Consider the following 18,634-nt stretch of genomic DNA (forward strand, 5'->3'; position numbering starts at 1 on the left):
ATGGAAATTTTCTCACTAAGTGCAAGTTTTATGAGAAAAGAGAAGTATTTGGAACCTCCACAGTAAGTGTGGGAAATTCCAATGCTAAGCGCAAATTTTTCCTAGAGAAGTGGAGTCTTAGGACCCTTTATGTTAAGCATGGAAAGGTACACACTAAACATGGGATAGGTAGAGATCTCTTTGGCTTCTATACTAATGGTATGTTTGTCATCGACAATAGATTTAATTGTGTGTAGGCGAAGATAGGGTGGGTCGATTTGGTAAAGTGTGTTTACAAGAGAAATAAATTTAAATCAAGTGGGTCCCAACTTGCAAATTCACCGGTCTTCACAATTGGTGAAAAACAAAGGGGAGATCCAAAGTTGGGTAATAAATGTCTCTTTTACCCCTTTTTTTGTTTTGTTTCATGATTATAGTGGCTTGGATATTGCATCTACATGGTTTCTAGTCAAAAATCAAAATTGATTCTTCACATTACGTAATCGATTAAAAGTTTTTTTTACTTAAAACATAATAAATTATTAACAATATAATCGACTATTTGTGGTGAATAATCTCTAAATAGATTAGTTTAGTCGATTATTTAGTGAATATAATTGATTAAAAAAGGTCAAATGTCAATCTCTCTCTTTTGAAAATGAGCATTTCCCATATATTATACTCTACCCATTTTTTATATTCATCATAGCTTTCACTTGTTGTAGTACTTTGCTTTAATTTTTGTAAGTAAACACACAAAATTTCTCTAGTGTGTGCTTTTCTATCTTTGTGTGCTTGTCCGATTCTTTTTCTTTTTTTTTACTAAATGTTGTAAAACCCGATTTCACCATGAGGGATTTGTTCAATTGTTCAGTTTTTGGTTTCATGATGAATGTCTCTTGGTTCTTGAAAAAAATATTAATTTTTCTAGTTATACAATTATGAACTTGTGCCAACAATATTTGTTGTTTTTGCTTGTTTTATTTTCTTGAGCATTTGTAGTTTTGGTGAATGTGTGTCCATTTTTTTAGCTTCTTTATTTCAATTGTTGATTTTTTGTTTAAGTCATTCTTTTTGACACCTTTTCTACAATTAATTAAAATTTAGGCTCATTAAATAAGATATAAGATTAAGATTTTGTGATTTTTAATAAATTTATTCCAATGAAAAATATGTGTTTAAAAGTGTCTTATAACATTTCTAACTCAACATTTCTTGTTTTTACTCTCTCAAATCTTAAATAAATCCCACTATTACACATCAATTTTTTTGTACCTTACAACTTTATCAAATCACCTAGAAAAAAGTTACTAAATAAACCCCACAAATTATCTCTCAACCTTACATTTCATCTCCCTATAATTTATTATTAAAAGTACACACATATTGGCCGACATAAAATATTTAAACATTAATGCTTAAATAAGCTCATGATGCTTCACAAGCTCTAATTAATCATTATCCCTCTATTGCATATTATCTATTATGCGTTGAAACATAAGAAGGTCATTTGATATAAACACATTTATTGAAGGTTTTTCATAGAAAGTGTGTTGCTAACTAATATTTCTCTTCTTTGTTTATGTCTTTAAGAGTTTTGTGCTGAAATTTGTATGTCAAATGTTGTAGGGGTTTAAACTAAAAAATATAGGGAGCATTACTAGTATTAAGGTTGGTTCTATGAGTACAAGAAAATTCAAGGGAGGGAGAAATAACAAAAGTTGTTATTCAAGATACCATTGAAGAAGGCTTATGATTTTGGAAGAAATTGAGAATTTTGCTAGGTTAAATTCTTTTGAGTTCCAAAGTGGAAGGATCCTTTAATGACAAAAGCAAACAAGGTGAAGGTATATATATTCTACCTTTTATGACCATTCTTCTAAGTGTTCAAGCAAGTTTTTTGTTTCAATTAAAAATTTGCTTTTAATCAACATTTATATACTAATTCAGTGTATGAATTACGTACACAATTCGATATAAATATTGATTAAAAGCAATTTTTAATTGAAACAAGAAACTAGCGTGAAATCTAAGAAGAATTGCCCAAACAGATAGAATATATACCTTTATCTTGTTTGCTTTTGTCATTGATGGATTCTTCCCCTTTAGAATTCAAAAGCATGTAACCTAAACAAAATTCTCAATTTCTTTCGAAATCTTGAGTCTTCTTTAATAGTATCTTGAATAACATCTTTGTTGTTTCTCTCTCACTTGGATTTTCCTGTACTCATGAACAACCTACATGCCACTAATGCTCCCTATATTGAGTTCAAACCTTAAAACATTTGACATATACAAATTTCAGCACAAAACTCTTCAAGTTGGTTGGTGTTGAACATACAACTATTCAACCAACTATTGATTACTTCACATACTCTTTCGCTATCATCCATAATAAGGATGACAATCCTATTGTGTTTTCAACTTACTTGAAAGATGCCAAGGAGAGATTGTTCTTGACAACAAAGGCAACAAAGAAAATGGGAGTTCCAATGGGGTTCAAATTAATTGAGGGGTAAGACATATCCACATAGAGTGAATTGACTAAGTCTTTGGGGGTGTGCATCTCCAATTCACAATGTCATTTAGGACACACATGATTGATTCAATGATTGCTTGACACTTTTGCTTGACAAGATTGCCAATGTACTTGGTTAAGTTGTTCTTGCTACCCACAATATTGAACCAAGTACTTAAGATGTACAATCAAGCTATTCATTTTCTTATGATTTATTATAATTTATATTTATAAATTTTTAGACCATCAACTAATCAACAATCATCTTTAATATATTTTCATCAAACTTATCATACATGGCTATCTGTAATTGAATGACAAAATAATTTATAATTGAAGAAAACTCAGCTACCATCCCAATTTCAAGTGACTGATATGATGTGATAATGTTGTGTAGGGGAATTGACTACGACAAAAACATATGAATTAAGGGTTTGAAAGGTGAACTTAAAAGCTAGAATTTGCATAACTATATGGAATGTCAGAGGCACTTTCTTTTGGCTTGAGCGATGCAAGGTTTTAGGTTAGCAAGTATATGCCATTTGCGCCACTAGATATGGTTATGCATTGCCTTATGAGAAGGACTAAAGAGAATAGAGGACTCTTGGCTGCTTCAGGTTTTTGATAAGAAATTAATGAGGTATGCTAAGATTTTTATTTAATTAATATCTTAACTTGTGACATATGAAATATTTACTTTGATGTTATGCTATAATGCTAACAATGGTAATTTCTCTATGAACATAAAGGAGTTGGGAAGAAGACTAAAAACTGTAGTGTTCTAAATTTGTCAAGAAGTAGGATTTATTGAATTTTTGTACAAATTAGAGAGTTTTGTAATGTGATGGAATTGTGAGTTTAATGAAATAAAAATTTGCTTTGTTTTGGTATTTTTGTTGGGAATGCAACTGAGTTTTTGTGTTGAGAAATGAGTGTGTGCATAAGTTCAAAAAGTGTAAAGTTAAGTTGAAAAAAAAAAGAAAATTAAATAATTTATAGACTAAAATAATTTCTTAGTCTTTGAACTTTAAAGCTTTTTTGTCTTTAATCCTTATTTTTTTTATTGAATTTTGTCTTTTGTTAATTTTTCCTTAACATAATTAGTCTTGTTGTTAATATTCCTTCAAATTAAACATGTACATATCATTTATAACTGTTTATCATTGGTGTACACATTTCTTTTCTTAAATTATCATTTAATATATATAGTTGTTTTTATTTTCTTCATAAACATTTAAGATGTAACTGCTGTCATTTTTCCTAAAAAAAACTGCTACTACTACTTTTTTCTAACTGCCTTTTCTTTTTTATTTTTTAAAAGATACCTCTTTTTCTACTAGTTTATCATAAGAATAAAAAAAATAAGAAAAATAACTTTGCAATACTTTTCTAGGAACCCACAAAGTTCTAGGATATTTCTTAAAATGTTTTAGTAAATATATGAATCTCATATTCTTATTGTGACATACTATAGCAGATTGAAAACAAAAAAGAGCCTAAAAAATGAAACTGAAGCTCTGTGAAAGCATATATTTTTTCATACTTTTATGGACGACCAAGCGTGTATAGTGTGATGGTTAATTTTGACTAAAAAAAGCTGGAGTTTAATTCAGGTTTAAAATTAAGAAATTCAAGTTCTATATTTTAATTAGATGGGTTTAAGCCAATTCAATTAGTTTGACTATTTTTTCATCTATACTCTCATTTTCAAGAAAGTATTTACAGAATTTTTAAATAAGATGTGTTTAAGAACTATTTTCTCTCTTATTAATCTAAATGATTTTTCCTACATTTTTTAATATATTTTTTGTGTGTTAATTTTAAGTGGGGCAATTTTAAATGTTTCATTACTAGTAAGTTTCAAACAAATTCATCCCATTTGTTTATTTTGTTTTACTTCACTTTTTTCATTAATGAGAAAAGAAGCCCACAAAAATCATACCAAATATTAGTCAACTAATAACTATGGTTGTGATATTGTTATATTGAAATAAATAATATTTTTTTATTGATCAACATTAATTGTTAGTTTTTATTAATAAAAATATTTAAATTCATGATTTTTTTTTCTTCTTCACAACCAATTCAATCTTATAACCACGATAATCTTTCTTTCTTTTAAAATATTTTTTTTCTTTCTACAATTATCACTTTAGATTGTGTCATGCTTTTTGTGACAATCAATGTCAGTGTTGGATATCCAAATAAAAATTCGATTTCAATTAAAATAAATAAACAAAGCAAAATACCATAAACCCTACACCTAAGTTTTCCATTTAAATTTCTATTAGAAGAAATGCTAAACACACTTCCTAACAACATACCTTATTATTATTAAGTAAAATTGAAACCAGACCTACTTTAAAAAAACCTATTAGATAAAAAGTGAAAGCGATATTATTTAATGAACCAAAAACAAGGACACATATATTTTAATATCTTTTCATAAATCTAATTTTCAAACATTTCCAAAAGGTTAGGTTGAAACAATCATGTGAAGACACTAACTTAAAAAGTAATCCAAGGTTGATTTTGACGGATTTGAAATTTGAAAATAGATTCTATGTATCTTTGGGATGAGTTTATGTTTTTTTTTTAAAGGTAAACGAGTTTAAGTTATCTTTCAAGTCATCCCAGTCTGAATCAATATTTAATATTCTCTTACAAAGTATAAAGTTATTCAAGCAATTAGTGATAATTTTCTTATTGAATAGATAATATTTTGTATAACATAATATTGTATTTATTACAATATTACTTATTTTAAAATATTATTTATAAAATTATTTTAATTTAAGTTTTATGTTTCTTTTATTCTACAATTTAACTATACATAATATTAAGATTGATATATCACATTAAGAAGTCAGGTTGACCTGATCTTGTCTCAAGTTTTAATTGGATCATATTCAACTTTAACTAAATGACCATATCTAAATTTCAAGTAGAAACAACAATGCACCTATCCCAACCTCTCCCTTGCTCACCCATACTCATCTTACTATAATTCTATCCATATGATTAACAAATTAAAAGTAAGGAAATCTACCTTTTAAGCATGACAACGGGACGAGTTGAAGACGAGAATAAAAGTGATGGTTTAAAATTTGAATACTCATTTTCATTCATGTATGATTTTATCTGGTTCGGGTATACCACAAATAACCCATCACACCCTTTTTTTATACTTTAAGTTTTAATTTATTGGTATATTTTGAAATAAATTATATATTAAGTTATTAATTATATTTTAATTAAAAAATATATAAAAATAATAAATAACAAAGATATTAAAGACAAATAATTTAAAATTAAATTATATTTTAGTTAAATGTATAATTTTAAGTTTGTTATTTAATTATTATTATAATTTAAATTATTTAACTATCAAAATAATTAATTTATATTTAAAAAATATAAAAAATTATAACAACAAAATCTAATATATTATAAATGTATGTATATGTTGTAACAAAAAATTATATAAAGATGTCACAGGGGCATGCATGAGTAATGGATGGTTAGATATCCATTCCCATCTCTATCTTTATTTAAGTTTTTTTGACTAATACCCATATTTGTATCCGGTCAAAGTAAGTATTTATCGTCAAAGTCGAAACAAGTTCAAGTATATACCAGTTGGCTCAAGTTTCTTTGCCATGATTGTAATGACTGTTTCTACCTAACTCTCTGGAAAACAATTTTTTTAAAGCATTTTCTGAAGTTCTCCCAGAAAAAAAATATTTGAACCTCAAACTGAACTAATCCAACACAACTTTACACTTCATATTATGAAGCTAAATGAGACCAAACAAAAGAAAAATAGAGTTCACATTTAGTTGCGCAGAACAGTTTAATCCCCATTTTGCTGTTTAATTTAAAAGCAATGACATCTACTTTTAGCATCTCCTCATGGTTGTTTCAACCTAACTTTTTGGAAAACTATTTTTTTCAAACAATTTCTGAAGTTTACCCAGAAAAATATAGTTGAACCCCAAACTTAACTAATTCAATACTGCCTTACTCAGCATTTTTTTTTTTTAAAAAAAACATCCTTACACTTCATATTATGAAACTAAAATGTAACCCAACAAAAGAAAGAGGGTTTCATTTAATTGCACAAAAAAGTTTAAGCTCCATTCTTGTGGTTTTCGAAGGGAGAAATAAAAAAATGAATTTGCAAAATGACATTCAGCATCATTTGGAAGGATCGAAGTTGAAAAATGTTAGTAGCACATTTTTTAACACTTCATTATTGGTTAAAATTGATTGAATATAAAAAAATTGTGTAGGTTATCCTCCTTATTTAAAAAACCTTCTAACGATTATACAGTTTTCAATAACTAAGAGAGTGTTGCTAAAACTCCTCGTTATAAAATGAATTTGAAATGAAAATTTGACGCTTCCAATGATTTAAACCAGAGCTGATAGACTAAAGCATTGATTTATAGGCAAATGAATAGATAAACTAATGGTACACCTATTTATCCCTAATGCAACTATTTGTACAAGTATAGGAGCTTCTCGGTACCTCTATTACATCATATCTCTAATCCTAATCAACTTTCCTACAAAACTGTATGCAGTTTTAAAGTTCCGAAAATTAGATGGACTGATTGATGATTTGTTTGAATGAATGCTCGAGCATTTGTGCTGCTTCTATACACAACTAGCCGAAAGTAAATCCTTGTAATTCAAAGCTTGCACTTAAAAGGTATAGAGCTACGAGTCGTCTTCGTCTTGGAACTCATCAGGTATAATCAATTTCTCAACGGCAGCCTGTTTTAAAAAGAAAAAGAAGCTTCAAATCACATAGGAAGAATAAATAATGGCAACAACAATATGTTGTGTACTGTAGTGATCATACAAATTAACTAAGCATTCACCAAACCAATAAGAGAGTGGAAAGATCAGTTATTTGTAAATATTGTTATCGAGTTTAGAGCCAAAGGATTGTTGTAATGCTGTTATAAACCAATCACCTTAATGGTAGCAGCATCTGTTACAGATGGTTTCAAATCCAAAGCAACACCATAATGAAACATTGCTCTCTCATGCATGTGACGCCTTCTATAGATATTGCCCATCAAAGCATAGACACTACTTTCACGAGGTTGTGCCTCTTTCAGCTCCTCTAGGACATCCAAAGCCTCGTCAAATCTTTCTAAGCTTACGAGTATGCTGGCTTTTTGATACATGGGAAGTGGATTTTTCTTATCTTCCAAAATAGCCTTCTCCATTATGGCCAATGCTTCCCCGCTTCTCTGACAAATCACAGAAGCATAATTTCAGAATCCTGGATAAAGAAACACGAGCTAAAGACAAATGCAATTGTAGTTTGTACATTGTACCAGTACAACCAGTGAGGCAAGAGATTATTAACCTTTAAAGCATGCAAAGCAGTTCCAAGGTATGACAATATGACAGAAGATCGTGGGTTGATTTGGTAGGCCATATGGAAATGATGTTCAGAGAACTCATACTTCTCTTGGCGAAGATATAGCATTCCAAGTCCATACCATGCATTATAGTGCCTTGAATCAACCCTGAGTGCACTATGGTAGCACTTAATCCCATTTTCAAAATCTTCTAGTGCAACATACCTGCAAAGAACAGTGTGAGTTGCTGAAAACATGCGTGGACACATGTGTATCACAAACGAAAGAGTAATGTTCATACTCATGTCCGCATAGGGTGTGTGCATATGCAAATCTGGGATTCAGTTGAACAGCCCGTTGAAAATTCTTCAGTGCCGTTTCATGATCTTTCTGTAGACTGTAGCAATTACCCATGGCACACCTGCCACAGTATTCAACAGAAAAGATAAAACCAGGATAAGTGACAATAATTAAAATAGAACAGCAAAATACAAGTGGGGGGTGGGGGGGGTTCAACTCTCAAGCTTTCAACTTTCCAAAGTAACATTCCTTGGTGATTGAACAGCAAGATAATATAATCATCAGCCTCACAACCAAATCTAGTAAACCATAATATACACAAAACATTCAGTTTGGCTCAGTGAGGGTGCACACGTACACAGGAAATGATGCAGTTTTAACCCATTTGGAAAGACAGTAGTATGCAAAAAATGACTTCTAAAGAAATTTCAGTCCAAAAAATTGAAAATTGTTACACAAAGAATTACAATAAAGTTCAATGTAACACTACCAAGATTGAGGAGCTAAGCGATCAGTTGAAATCAATTCCTGTGCCAGGTAACTTAGCTTCATATCTTCCTTTAAATGCTGCACCAGTTATAAGTCAGTTCGTCATGTAGTAAACATCCAAGTAATCATTTAAAATTTTAAACTTTAAGTGGAGGGAAGAAGCTAAAGAAATACAAAGATATTCTAGGTGCCACATATCAAACCCAGGATTCCTTCGTAAATTTGTAGACAACAACCATCAACAAAGGAATCATTTTACATAAATACAATGTAGCTATGTAGCATCATAGAAATCATGGCCTCAAACATATTCTAGGTGTAACATTAGCCTAGAAGCCCAAAGCAAGAGCATCAAAATTCAAAACATGTTGATTAAGGCAATATCTTTTATCAAGAGATTTTAATAGTCGGATAGACAAAATGTGCAAGTCTGAAGTGCAACAAAAAAAGAAATATAAATGATTTGCTTTAAACAAAGAAAATATGTCAACTTACATAAAGGACTGTTGAGTGTATATCCATTCCTTCCAAACTATAAGGTGTAATCTGACGAGCATGACTAAAGGCACGATCAGCTTCTAAATAATCAACTAGCTCAAAGTATGCTTTCCCAACCTTCATTAAAACATGTTCAAGTAAGGAGATTTCAAAGGAGTTGAATTGATGAAACCAAATCCAAACAGTATGTACAAGGAGTAGTTTCTGTACAAGGAGGCATTGATTGGCCAAATTCTATTATAGTTTTTTTAGATGGAACAATTTAATAGGGGAATTCATTTTTTCAAGGAAGTGATAAAATAACTTGTTTGGATAGAGTATTTAAAAGGAGATTTAATTTTTGGTATTTTATGAATCATTTTAATTGACTAATACAGTGAGATTTCAAATTCTCTCAAAAAATAGAGAATTTGAAATTCTTTTTTCGCTCAACACTCACGACTACGGGTGACCAAAATTTTTACGGACGATATCGACATAAGTTGTTTTTCACTGACGTTGGCCGAGGTTTTTTCGGTCAGAATTTTTTTGTATGATGTCAACCAAAGCTATTTTTTGTCGATATCGGCTAAGATTTTTTTTAGATGATGTTGGTTATGGTTATTTTCTCACTGACGTCAATCATGAGAAATTTTTGCTAATTTCGGCTAAGGATTTTTTTGGCCGTTGTCATCCAGGTTTTTTTAGTTGATGTTGACCAATGATTTTTTTGGCCAACGTTGGTTAGATTTTTTCTATTGACATCGGTCATGACTAACTTTTGAGCAAACACCTGTTAGGGTTTTTCAACCGACGTCAACTAGGTTTTTCCAGCCAACATCAGCCAAAGCTATTTTTTAGTCAATATCGGTTAAGGTTATTTTTTAGCCGATGTTAGCTAGGGTGTTTTGGCTGATGCCAACTAGATTTTCTTAGCCAACGATGGTTAGGATTTTTTTGCTGACATTGACTAGGGTTTTCTGGTTGAAATCAGCCAAAGCTATTTCTTAACCATATTAGCTAGGTTTTTTGATTGATGTTGTCTAGGGTTTTTTCTGCTAACACCAGCTAAGTATTTTTAACCGACATCGGACATGATTATTTTTAGTCGACATCGACTAGGTTCTTACAGTCGACATCCATTAGAGTTTTTTCCGTCGACATCAGTCAGAGCTATTTTTTAGCCAACATCAGCCACGGCTATTTTTTAGCCGATGTTGGGTAAGATTTTTTGTCCAACATTGATCAGGACTATTTTTTTAGACAACTTCGACTAGGAATTTTTCGGCCAACGTTGACTAATGATATTTTTCGGCCAACATCGGGTAGGTTCTATTGGTCAACATCAACCAACCTATTTTTTAGCCGATATTGGGTAGATTTTTTTGTCAAGGTCTGCTAGGATTTTTTAGGCCGACGTTAGCTAAAAATAGCCTTGGTCAATGTCGTTCAAAAAGACCCTAGCCGGTGTCGGCCAAACAAACCCTAGCCGACGTTGGTAAAAAAATCTAGCCAACATCGGCTGAAAAATAGAATCAACCAACGTTGGCAAAAAAATAGCCCCGGCTAACGTCAGCTAACAAATATTCCCGGTATACGTTGACAAAAAAATCCTATTTGATGTCGATTGAAAAATAGCCTTGGTTGATGTCGGTTTAAAAACATCACTGGTTGTGGTCAGGCAAAACAACCCTAGTTAAAATTATCAATATTTTATATTTATAAATTATTAAAAATTAAAAATATTTTTTAATTAATATTTTAAAATTAGATTGTGTTTATTTTCTATAAAGTTTAATATTAAAATTTCATCTATTTAAAATATAAAATTGAAATTTTGCATATGGAGGAAATTGAATTGCCCTATCCAAACAAAGAATTTAAAATAGAAGAAATTTGAATTGAATTATCCAAACAAAGCATTTGAAAAATGAAGGAAATTAAAATCAAAGCAATTCAAATTCTAGGCATTTCAAATTCCTTGAAATTTTGAAATTCTTGATCCAAACACAAGGTAAGGCAGTTATGTTTGTATTAATTGGACAGTTATGTTTAATGGTGAGTTTTAATATGTGGTGTGACAGTAGGAAGCAGTTAAGATAGTTTGTTGGTACTTAACATAAACAAAATTGAAAATTCAAGGAAAATGATACAAACTTTGTTATATATATATATATATATAGGCTCCAGGATTTATAATATCTTCATACTTATCATATGCGCCAATACATGCTATTTTGTAAGCCCCTCCAAAAAAAATAATTGGACACATGTGTCCAAGTCAGACATGTGCCTGGCATATATAAACTACAGCAAATTGTTATGTTTGCTTCATAGGTCATAGTTTCATATCTCCTTGTTCTCTCCCACCAACTGACTTATAATCAAAGAGCAACTGTCCAAAAAGATTACCTATTGTCTATCAGGTGGAGGAAGCCTAGTAACAATTTATATATTTACAGAACCCCCACACAAGAGTCTTCCAGGCTTGAAGCCTGAGCAAGGCACAAGCAAAATATACATTTGTGCTGACTGCTGAGATTTAATTTAGGCTCTGAAATTTAATTTAACAGTTTCTTTCGATCTTTGTTTTTATTTCTGTATTTATAATCTCGTCAAAAGTTGAAAAAGTTGTGATTTTCTTTACATCTTATATTCATTGGATTAAGTCACAAATGTAAAAGATTGGTTATTAACTCATTAGTTATTAGTTATAAAGTGGATACAAGACAGTGAGATTAATTATGATTTGAGTTTAGAACCTCAAACAACAAGACTTCATATACAGAAAAATACTATTTTTATTAGTGAGGAAAGTGGGGAAGTGTAACTAAGGGGCAAACTAGATATCCCTCAAACGAAGTGGGAAAAAATTAAGTACAACAAAAAACAAAATTTCTATGTGCACATAACAAAATATTGGAATTAAAAATCATGATTCATGAGCATGAATGCAGTATATCTCTATATCAAAATATATGTATGAAGAATCCCAATGAAAGACCAGAGAAAGCATGCCAAACTACCAAAGTTACCTGAGAAAGAACCCAGCCAGTGTTGTAATGCTTCTGTGGAAGTTTCAGATAGGTATCTAGTGCATCCTGCTCTACCATAAACAGATATTAGGAAACATATGCAACTGGGGACAAGGTATTTATCTCATTTTATTTTTCCAATTTCAAATCCCTAATTACAATACATTAAAAATATAAATATTATCAGGATTTTCCCCAGAAAAAAAAATTAATTAATACCTGGCACCTATATAAGCAGGAAAGTCTATAGCCTTCACCAAGAACTCTTAGAAGGGTTAATATTTCTGAAGCGCCAGTGATGACCTTAAAACCACTTGTAACTTGCCCACCAATTTGAAAAGTTGCTGCTTCTTGCTCATAAGATTTGGCTTCAATGACAGGAGATGAACAAGAATTTATAGATGTACTATTTAAAGAAGAATCATCCGGAACATCATTACGAATCCCTAAAATTAAAGAAATGAAAAATCATTAAGTATTTGAAACTAGGAGTGAAGGAAACTTTTAGGCAATAACCACCTTAAGAAAAAAAATGAATTAACCATAATCATCAACTGATATGCAAACCTCTAGGTTAATATAGTTCAGCATATTATGTTGACACCTAGCAATGGATTAATATTTCAATCTGGCTCACCAATTTAAATAAGCAGACATTAAAGGAGCTAGCCAGACCATCTATGATATGAATTTTCCTTTTGATATCTTTAGAAAGGATATAGCATAGAAGAAAATTGACAAGAAATCCAATATCATGAGCTGGGGGAATGCAACTTGTACAAGTGAATGACTGAACTAACATTGCAATAAAACTATTTGCGAAGGGAAACACTTCCATATAAAAGAATGAAGTTATACAATAAAGTAGTGAGATATATAAACATTCATCACCTTCATCAATGTTTTCATTGGCCCATGACTGCCCTTTCCGAATTGCCATGGTACGAAATGCCATATGGTTTAGCTTTGAACCTCCCTTGTAAGAGTTATTAGTTCCATTTCCAGATACAACAGTTGAATTAGCATTTGTGTTTACACTTGAGTCACTAGAGAGTCGTGATGTACGTCGAGGACCAGAATCAGAAAATAATCTACCTGAAATCTGTAACAATATATATTTAGGGAACAAATGAATGGTAAAACGATGTGTTTTATAATCCGGAAAAGTCAAGCACTCAGCCCAGAGTATATATTATTACAATTATGCAAAACACTCCTCAAAAACAAAAGTTACTCAACAGAATAAATGGTCAACTAATTCACATGTCATAATATGCAAAATATATTCAACTGTTCATCTTACGATGTATAGCACTAAGCAAAAACCCCCAAAGAACAGAATGCAAAATAAACTATAGCTAAGCTGAGATGCCAAGGGTATGCAGAAAATTGAGTAACAATATTGCAACCATATAAGCGAGAATCAATGGTAATTGGTTAACATGAATTAAAAAGGTAAACTTAGATACCCATAACATCATAATTAGATGTAAACATAATTGACGTGCCATTCCCATAACGAAAGGCTCACACAGCTTAATGCTTGATTGAAGATTGGCAGTTTTGATGTTAGCAATCTGTATTAATCAATATCACTACTGCCAAAAGAAGAAAATATATCCAACACTGCCATGATTCACTCAAATCAATCAATCTCCATATACAGAGAAAATCCCAGAAAGTTAACATGTTTATTTATTGACACAAATAGAGGTTGATCGACAGAACCAACCTTTCGTAACTTTCCCTCACCCACAAACTTTCTTCGAGGGGCTTGAATAGGAGAGTTTACTGTTGACTTAGGGGAACTGTCAGCACCAAGTGTAGTAAGATTTTGGTCATTTGGCAGCACGTTCCTACACAATGGGGGTGGAGCAACACTTGACAACTTCAAAATGAGAAAACATGTCATTCATTTGAAAAAGGAAAATGGACATCAAACTCATGTAATTGACCAAGGAACCTGCATTATCAATTTATCATTTAAGGAAAAATGGGATGGCTATATATATTATTGTTGGAGAAAAAAAACCAAGTCCCACATCGGCTAGAGATAGGACCAAGATAAAGCATATAAGTTGGGGGCAACCCTCACCCGATGAGATAGCTTTTAGGGTTGAATTAGGGTGTGTTTGGTTTAGAGGATGGAAATAGAAGAGAAATTTTTTAATTAAAGTAGAATGTAAAAGGTGTGGGTCCCACAAAAAAAGTACAAAATTTCTCTCCAATATGCTTTCTTTCCTCTCTACCAAACACACCATTAAGCATAAACAAAATAGCTTTTAGGGTTGAGTTAGGGTGTGAGTGTGAGGGGATATTTTGGGAAAAACTCAAGTCTTACATCAGCTAGAGATAGTGCCAAGATAAAGTATATAAGTGGGGGTTAATCCTCACTCTATGAGCTACCTTTTAGGGTTCAGTTATGTCCACACACACACACACACACACACACACATATATATATATATCCTGCTGGTTGAATTGAAAATTGTGGAAACTATATTTGGATAAATAGTGTAGCTTTCCACAAAATTTTAATAAACATTAATAGGCATACACAATATAAAACTACAGTCACCTGTGCAACCATTGGAGAAGGGGTGTTATAAAATGACATGTTAGATGAACCACTATTAATAGGTTGACCAGCAGCTCCTCCTAAAATAGATGCTCCATGATGATATACAGCAGTATCCTTGAGACCTTGCATTTGTTTGAGTTGCCTTGGACTCGCTTCTTCAGACATACAAGGTCTTGCAGCAACTTCATTAGTATGTTCAGATGACATATGTGAGTTTGGAGAGGTTGAACAATTGAGGTATTGCTTTTGTATGCAAAAAGCTGCTGCTTCACCAAAAACTACAGTTGCTTCTTCAGCAGCACCTAGATATTTAAAAAACAGTGTAATGATAACATTGATGAATGAGCATAAGAAAATAATATATAGATTTACATTAGAAAAATGAAACAGTCATTTCAAAATCTAATTTTGCATTGGTTTCCGGGTAAACATATGCTTTCTATTGAGTCAGATGACAGATTCAGTATTAGGTACAGCCATAAGCACTTAAGTAAGAAAAACAAATGTATTTTCTAATGCTCATTACTGTTATGTTTTTTCATCTATCATGTGTGCAAACCACAATAAACTATGTTCGATGCTCTGTTACCAAAACATCATGTTATAACAATAAGTGCACCATTACCATACCATACAGTTTAAAATGTTTGCTTAGTTTTTAGCAACCAGCCATTTAAACTACTAGGTTTTGCCAGTTACTTAATCATGTATGTTCGGTGTACATTTGGAATTAAGTGAAATCATCTCATATTACCTAATATACACAATTCCTCATATGCAGCCCACATTAGAGGATCCATTGAGAGTGCCTGCTTGAAATGTTGTATGGCATTTTTCCTTCTGTCAGTGCATCTGAAAAGGCAGAAAATTATTAAAGGGAATATAGAAGGATGAATATAGATAAGAAAATAGCACAAACTAATTAGAGGTTAAAGTTTTAAAGTTTAGGTTGCTTAGCAAAAATAGTTTGTATAGAGCTGGTTATAAAATTCAAGGGTTGAAATCACACCTTATTGTCTACTTAAAATGTGTAACACTCAACAATTAGGGAGGGTGTTGCATAGACAAAAAACAGAGAAGGATGAGGGTTCAAAGATGGATGCATGGGAAAATACAGCCAATTAGGGATTCTTTAAATTCTAAAAAGGGGGACGGAAATTTCAACATTTCCCCTAGCACCCCCCCAAAAAAATTGATGCTGTTTAGTAGGGCAAAAAATGGGGGTTTCCAAAAAAACCCCATTATAGTGTCACTATAGTATTGCAATGACCACTATTTTGGTCGTGACTGCAGCCACTATGGTCACTATTTGAAAATACACCACTATTCAAACTTTGTAGTGGTTCATGGCTGCTCTGAACTGCTATAGCATGTGTAAAGTTGGTACCACTTATATTAATAAATATGTTCTAGGGAAGGTCATATAACTATAATTCTTAGCCTCTTGTACATTCCACTAAGAAGTGAGAAGAGGCAAACTAATTTGGTGTCGGTCATTGTTAAATATTTGCATGTATGTCCTTTCAAAAAAAAAAATTGCAAGGTCATTGATGAGAAGACAGTTCAACTACCTGTAAATGAGCCCTAATAGATAATGACCAGTTGCACCATTTGGAACCTACATAGTAAGGAAAATAAAATTAACAAAATCATTCATCTTCTTCCAAAAAATGCACCAACAAACTATAATAAAAACAGCTTGAAACAGAGGGGATGTCAGAACTTATGCGATAAGTGAACCAATAATAGCAAACTAGACTAGAAATAAAGCAGAATAAGAATGATAACAAATTTAAAATTGTTTGGGAAATAAAATATGGACACCTATATAATCATTACTCTAAAATACATACTAAACTGTGTTTTATACCTCTGCACCGGGCTCATCGGCATGACATAATGCATCTTCAGCTTCACTAAGAAGATCCATATGAAAGCATGATAACGCAAACAAGTACCGAGATTGAGCCGTTTGGGCTCCTTCAAGCAATAAAGCAAAAAAATAATGAGAGAGTCAACTGTCAAGCGATATAATAAGAGGAGGCACTGCTACAAAATAATAGCAACCAAAGGAAATAAAGCATTCTATTAAAAGCTAATTAAAGAGGTAGAAAAGGAAGTGCGATGTTCAAAAAAAAAAATACGACATAACTAAATAAGGTAAAAAAATACCCTTTAAGATATGGTATGCACAATAAGCTTGATTGCTCTGCAAATAACAGCCAGCTAACAATTGCAAATTTGTCTGTATAAAACAAACATTATTATCAACCACTGACTAAGAAAGTATAAAAGATGTCCTTTAGCAAGTGACATTGACTTAAAAATAGCCAAATACAGGGTGCAAACCAATTTCATGAATAAATAGTGTTAAGGGTAGAAAATTGTTGATTAGGCACATTCCAATACAAGTATCATAGACACATTCAAAACACATGTATCTTAGGTACAAGAACAATAAATAAGGAGGATACATTGTACATATTAAGTCAGAAAGATAACACAAAAATGTATAACAATAATAAATAAAAAGTTAATAATAAAACATATCACAGTAGTGAAGCTTAAATATGGACATTTTCTCTCTAACAGATCTGCATGATTCACATTTGTCGTAAATGAATATAATTAATGTCAGGTTGCGTTATGTCTTGAACAACAAGAGCAACCATTGAAAGTTGAACCTTCTGACTGAATAATTGCCTACTCAGACTTGGCAATTGAGGAGTTGTGAATCGTCTGACTGAGATCTATCGGTCAACGGTCGATGTCCCACCCATGACTGATCTAAACTAGCAAAACCAACATGATGTTTACGGTCTACAAAACCCTTCTGCAAAGATGCTAGAAGCCCACGAAGAATTGTGTGCCCCAGGCCTTGGTGGCCAGTATAGCGGCCTCTAAAACCTTCCTGCGAAACTAGCAAAGGCAAAATCGGCACCACTCCCAAAAATGGCGGGAACAGTTGACGAAGGACACACTCATTAAATAGGCATCACCAACCTAGGTCACACCAAGTCACATATGATAGAGCTCACTGGACTCTTGAGTTCATACCAAACTTTATAACTTTCACTGTTACGGCACAAACAAACTCAAATTTTGGAAGCTGGAAAAATCACCATCCACAGTTTATCACTTCAAAACAAAAGAAAGCTAGCAAACACACGCAAGGAAACTCCAAACCTCAATTCACTCACTCACACAATTAACGCAACACGAAAACAAAACGGAATTCCAAATCTCTCAAAGCAAAAAACACTCCATCGAGAAACTTCAACAGAGTAATCGAATCAAACAGCTACCGATAACCTAACCAGAAGCCATCGATCACAAAGGTAATACAGCGAAAGAGCGCGCCGAGAAACGTAAATTAAAAAAATAAAAAGGAAAAACAATTTAAATTCCTCTAGCTCGTAGGTTTAAGTAACTAATTTTCTTCGCCGGATAGGTTTGCACGAATTTCTGAGGAACCAAACAGATATTAAAAAAAAATCAATTTTCAATTTTCAATGTGAGTGTTGAAAAAGAGAGAAGAAGAAATAATAAAAAAAAAAAACACCTCGGAGGGAAACTGAGCACAGAGTCGCTGCGAGATGAAGATGGCGTTGGAGTGCATGAAATGGCGAAGACTCTTTTGAACGCAATCTACGAGTATTGCTTCCATGGCTCTCTCGCTCGTAACGTTCGATTTTTGTTTTTGTTTTCTTTCACTCTCAGATAAAAACAGGACCTGAACGAAACACAAGAAAGTGAGTGTGGGGTTTTTTTGGTTTCATTCAGTCTTTTTTTGTTAATTAAATTTTTAGTCCACAAAATTATGAAGGTTTTGAATTTTTATCCCTAAACTATTTTTTTTGGTTTTTAAATAATTTTC

The 18,634-nt window shown here is 32.0% G+C and overlaps 1 protein-coding gene and 1 pseudogene across 3 annotated transcripts; one reads left to right on the forward strand and one right to left on the reverse strand.

Moving 5' to 3' along the window:
* Positions 1-3,282, forward strand: LOC114398526 (annotated as a pseudogene).
* A 3,640-nt stretch (positions 3,283-6,922) lies between these two features.
* Positions 6,923-18,498, reverse strand: LOC114400670 (cell division cycle protein 27 homolog B-like). Of its 3 annotated transcripts, none has more exons than XM_028363238.1 (16): positions 18,320-18,496; positions 16,930-17,002; positions 16,628-16,737; positions 16,329-16,375; positions 15,512-15,609; positions 14,755-15,059; positions 13,909-14,064; positions 13,068-13,278; positions 12,396-12,544; positions 12,177-12,242; positions 9,160-9,279; positions 8,666-8,742; positions 8,177-8,296; positions 7,881-8,100; positions 7,480-7,761; positions 6,923-7,276 (listed from the first exon to the last, which is right to left on the reverse strand). In XM_028363238.1, exons 1-16 carry the CDS (start codon positions 18,422-18,424, stop codon positions 7,220-7,222), a joined length of 2,196 nt encoding a protein of 731 aa, XP_028219039.1. In that variant the 5' UTR covers positions 18,425-18,496; the 3' UTR covers positions 6,923-7,219. The 3 variants fall into 3 exon arrangements, with proteins under 3 accessions (XP_028219039.1, XP_028219038.1, XP_028219041.1); XM_028363237.1 differs by having other exon boundaries at positions 12,396-12,622; positions 18,320-18,495; XM_028363240.1 differs by lacking the exon at positions 6,923-7,276 and having other exon boundaries at positions 7,664-7,793; positions 12,396-12,622; positions 18,320-18,498.
* Between the last annotated feature and the right edge of the window lie 136 nt (positions 18,499-18,634).

Source organism: Glycine soja, chromosome 19, assembly GCF_004193775.1.
Source record: "Glycine soja cultivar W05 chromosome 19, ASM419377v2, whole genome shotgun sequence".
NCBI classification, from domain to species: Eukaryota; Viridiplantae; Streptophyta; class Magnoliopsida; order Fabales; family Fabaceae; genus Glycine; species Glycine soja.